This window comes from Salminus brasiliensis, chromosome 14 (genome assembly GCF_030463535.1).
Source record: "Salminus brasiliensis chromosome 14, fSalBra1.hap2, whole genome shotgun sequence".
NCBI lineage: Eukaryota > Metazoa > Chordata > Actinopteri > Characiformes > Bryconidae > Salminus > Salminus brasiliensis.
The window spans coordinates 36,988,410-36,992,977 of NC_132891.1; the positions used below are offsets into that span (position 1 = coordinate 36,988,410).

At 49.1% G+C, this 4,568-nt stretch overlaps 1 protein-coding gene across 2 annotated transcripts in view; it reads left to right on the forward strand.

Moving 5' to 3' along the window:
- The window catches only part of corin (corin, serine peptidase), a 24,842-nt gene extending 20,969 nt beyond the window's left edge, over window positions 1-3,873 (forward strand). For both annotated transcript variants that reach the window (XM_072696712.1, XM_072696713.1), the window contains exons 14-22: window positions 70-183; window positions 307-417; window positions 691-814; window positions 1,049-1,174; window positions 1,327-1,376; window positions 1,506-1,680; window positions 1,792-2,063; window positions 2,321-2,454; window positions 3,351-3,873. In XM_072696712.1, the coding sequence (XP_072552813.1) occupies window positions 70-183; window positions 307-417; window positions 691-814; window positions 1,049-1,174; window positions 1,327-1,376; window positions 1,506-1,680; window positions 1,792-2,063; window positions 2,321-2,454; window positions 3,351-3,533 (1,289 nt within the window). In that variant the 3' untranslated portion in view covers window positions 3,534-3,873. The remainder of the gene's footprint in view (window positions 1-69; window positions 184-306; window positions 418-690; window positions 815-1,048; window positions 1,175-1,326; window positions 1,377-1,505; window positions 1,681-1,791; window positions 2,064-2,320; window positions 2,455-3,350) is intronic.
- Window positions 3,874-4,568: the final 695 nt, after the last annotated feature.

Here is a 4,568-nt window from a genome sequence, read left to right on the forward strand (position 1 = left end):
CACACACACACACACACACACACACACTCGCTCACTCTCTGACTCCATCCTTTGTGTGTGCGTGTCCAGGCTGTAAGGAGCGGGGTCTGTGGGAATGTCCTGCAGATAGGACCTGCGTCCAGCCCTCCCGAATCTGTGACGGGTTCCCCGACTGCAGCCAGCTGGAGGACGAGCGCAACTGCTGTAAGAGAGAGAGAGAGAGAGAGAGAGAGAGAGAGATACCTAAGCACAGTGTGTCAGGGGAATGAAAATGAACTGTGTGTGTGTGTGTGTGTGTGTGTGTGTGTGTGTGTGTGTGTGTTCCAGCCGTGTGCAGTGATAATGAGCTGGAGTGTAATAATCATGAGTGTGTGCACCGCACTCTGTGGTGTGATGGGAGGAAACACTGCTCAGACAGCTCAGACGAGTGGAACTGCGGTAAGACCCTCATTCACACACCTGTCCATCCAAAACTCCCCTTTACCCCATCTGTCCATTCCTGTCCACTGCTGTCCTCTTTTATCCCATTATGTCCTCTTCTGTCCTCTACTGTCCCCTGTTTTACCCTCCTGTTCTCTGCTGTTCTTTTCTGTCCCTAGTTCACTTCTGCCCACGTCAGATTTGTCCCCTACTGTCCTCTTTCACCCACTTTTGCTCTGTTTTTGTCCTTGGCTGTTCCTTTGTAATCCCCCCCCCTCTCTCTCTCTGCAGTCTCTCTATCTGGCTCGTCCCCGGCTGTGTTGGTGGTCAGTAAGACAGCGGCGGAATATCAGGTGTGTGCGGACGAGTGGAACCCTCACCTGAGCACCGTCGCATGCACACAGCTGGGTTTAGGGTAAGGTCAGTAGCTTATAGAGTACACACACACACACACACACACACACAGGCAGGCAGATAGGGTGGGTTTATGGTATGCTAAGTAGCTCACAGATCAAACAGAATCTGACCATCAGATGTGTGTTTGTGCTGGTGTTCATCCTTTTAGCCAGGTGTGTATCATTTAATAATACAGAGCTTGTGTGTGTGTGTGTGTGTGTGTGTGTGTGTGTGTGTGTGTGTGTGTGAGCAGTGCTCCTCTGTCAGCAGACGCAGTAGTTGATGTCTCTGGAGCTGGACGGAGGCGCTGGCTGCACGTCCATCCTGACTGGAGCCTCCGCAACACCACCGCCCTGCAGGGGCTGCTGGAGAAGAGGGGGTAACACACAGTTTTCCACCGTCTCCTGTGTGGTTAGTTATACTCCGTAGTCATCTTTCCCTAACATCCTGTGTGTGTGTGTATGTGTGTGTGTGTGTGTGTGTGTGTGTGTGTGTGTGTGTGTGTGTGTGTGTGTGTGTTTATTTCTTCAGGCACTCCTGCCACTCTCGTAAAAGGATTGCTCTCACATGCGGCAAAGACGGTAGGGACTGAACACATACAGGGTATATTATTATTACATATGGATTCTTACATAAATAAAACATATGGGATATACTATAATTAAGTATAGATATACGTGTGTGTGTGTGTGTGTGTGTGTGTGGGGTAGAGTGTGGCCGCAGGCCCGCAGTGCGGATGGTGAAGAGGATTTTGGGAGGTCGTACGAGTCGCCCTGGGCGATGGCCGTGGCAGTGTTCACTGCAGAGTGACCCCAGCGGGCACATCTGCGGGTGTGTGCTGATCGGGAAGAGGTGGGCACTCACTGTAGCTCACTGCTTTGAGGGGTAAGGACAAGCTCAGTCACACACACACACACACACACACACACACTACACACTACATACTAAAGCTTAAGCTTCAACCATCGCTATATTTACGTGTGTGTGTGTGTGCAGGCGTGAGAGTGCAGATGTGTGGAAGGTGGTCTTGGGTATTAATAACCTAGACCACCCATCGGAGCACATGCAGACGCGGCATGTGGAGCGAGTGATCGTACACTCGCGCTACAATCGCGCCGTTGTCGACTACGACATCAGCATCATCCAGCTGGACGCAGAGGTGGACATCAGCAGCTTCGTCCGGCCTGTCTGTCTGCCTCAGCCCGGACATCTGCCCACACCTGACACCTACTGCTACATCACTGGCTGGGGGCACATGGGTAACCGGAGTGAGTATAACACACACACACACACACACACACACACACACACACACACCAGTACATACACATACTCTCATGACAGAACAGAGCCTGCATTCTCAACTAAACAGTACCCTCTAGTGTCTGGAACTGCCACTGCACCTACACTGTAGATCTGCATCAATCAGTCGAGTTTAAAATAATGATATATATATATATATATATATATATATTTGTCACCCTGTAAAAGGTTTATCACCTCACTCTCTCTCTCTCTCTCTCAGTGCCGTTTAAGCTGCAGGAGGGAGAAGTGAGGATTATCTCTCTCTCTCAGTGTCAGTCTTACTTCGATATGAAGACCATCACCTCCCGCATGCTCTGTGCGGGATACGAGGCGGGAACCATCGACTCCTGCATGGTAAGAGTGTGTGAGTGTTTCCCTAGGCTGCGCTCAGATCAGCGGAGTTACAGCTCTTATTACAGTGACTGCAGTTCCACACTGCTCTATTAGCACTTGTCTAGTACATGTTCCACACATTAAAGGAGAAGTCCACCAATGTTTAAAATTCTCTGTATATCTCAGTGTTCTTTACAGTGGAGGTGAATGGAAGCAGGCGTCGGTTGCCATGACAACAGCACAGAGACAGCCCATAATTTATTTCCTATCCAAACCCACCAGTGCAGCTACACGAGTCTTCTGAGTTTTATATGGAATGATGATGATGATGATGATGATGAAGATGATGATGATGAAGGTAAAATAGTGAATAGAGAATCTCAACTAATGCAGTTTTCTTTAGGGACTACTTTCTGTAGCCGCACTACACCCTGCAGCATGTATCCCTCCACCATTTTAATGATCTGGTTCTAAAAGCAGGTTCTAGAGCCGAACTCTTCTCAGAACTGGTAGAACAGTGTCTCAGGCATCAGGCAGCGTCTTCATCACCATTAGGTGAAGAACTTTCTGTGAGGAGCTTTTATTAGAGCTTCAGACGTCTGCTTCCCTTCACCTCCACTGTAGAACCACAGCTCTGACTGGGGGAGCTTATCTAGAACCTCCACTGTAGAACTCCAGCTCTGACTGGGGGAGCTTATCTAGGACCTCCACTGTAGAACAGCTCTGACTGGAGGAGCTTATCTAGAACCGAGCGTTTCACACCAAACCCCCCCACCACTCAAACCTCCATCGTGTGAACAGCTCTGACGGGGTCAGTTTCCCCTTTAAAGGCAGACACAGATCCATCTGTCTTTCTCAGCACAGCTGCAGCTGAATGTGTCTTTTGTGCTGTGTGTGTGTGTGTATGTGTGTTCCAGGGTGACAGTGGGGGTCCGTTGGTGTGTGAGGACCCTGACGGCCGGTGGACTCTGTATGGTTTGACATCCTGGGGGTCCGTGTGTTTCTCTAAAGTCCTCGGACCCGGAGTGTACGCCAACGTCACACACTTCACCGAGTGGATCCAGAGACAGATATACTTACACACCTTTCACCTGGTCTAGGACACACACACACACACGCACACACACGCACACACATACAGGTACTGGAGTGTGTGTGTGTGTGAGATGGAAGTGAGGAATGAAATATTCCACAGAAGAGGGAATAGATGAGTGTGTGTATCTAATCATTCCAAATGGAGGTGTGTGTGTGTGTGTGTGTGTGTTATTATAACTGTTCAGTCTTAGTATTTTTCTTTGTTCTTTGTAGAGCGCATCACAAGAACACACAGGGCTGTTATGGCTGTTATTTTGTATTTGTGAGTAAAGGAGTGTGTGTGTGTGTGTGTGTGTGTGTGTGTGTGTGTGTGTGTGTGTGTGTGAGAGAGAGTGTAATAAACCACTTAAACATACACTACGATTTAAAAGTTTAGACTCACCTGCCCTCTTTACACAGGCTCTTATTATATATATATATATATATATATAAACACGGTCATATCAGAACATTATGACCACCTAGCTAACAGTGGGAATAGCCACCCTTGGCTGGGCTGATGCCAGTGGGACGTTGTGGTATGGACTGAATCAGGTGAGGAAGGTGTTCAGTGTAGAGGTCAGCTGCTCCACAGTGGGGCGCCAGTTGCTCTGTACCTCTCTGTGCTGGAACCACTGTTCCCCTCCGGCATCAGCGGGCCGAGGGGCTCCACCGTTCTGTGGTTGGAAGGAGCTCAGTGTGTGAGAAGTCTGTTCTCTGTACTCCTTCACTACTGCGGCTCCCGAACATCCCACCCTGCACCCTGCACCCTGCACCCAGCCGTATCCCACCCTTTGCCCGCGCTTAGGGTTCTGCGCTCCGCTCCAGCTGACTGGTGCTTGCTTATTTATACCTGCAGTGGACCCTGACATGCAGCATCTGGGACGTCCCGAGCAGAGAGCATTCCAGACCAGGGGTGGTCATAATGTCCTGATATGACTGTGTATTTATATCATATTATATAGCTTGAAAAACTACATCACAACCCATAAGCTTATCTAGCTAAATTATAGGTTCATTTCATGTGAAATATCATAATCCAGACTCGGAGTCGTTTTCAG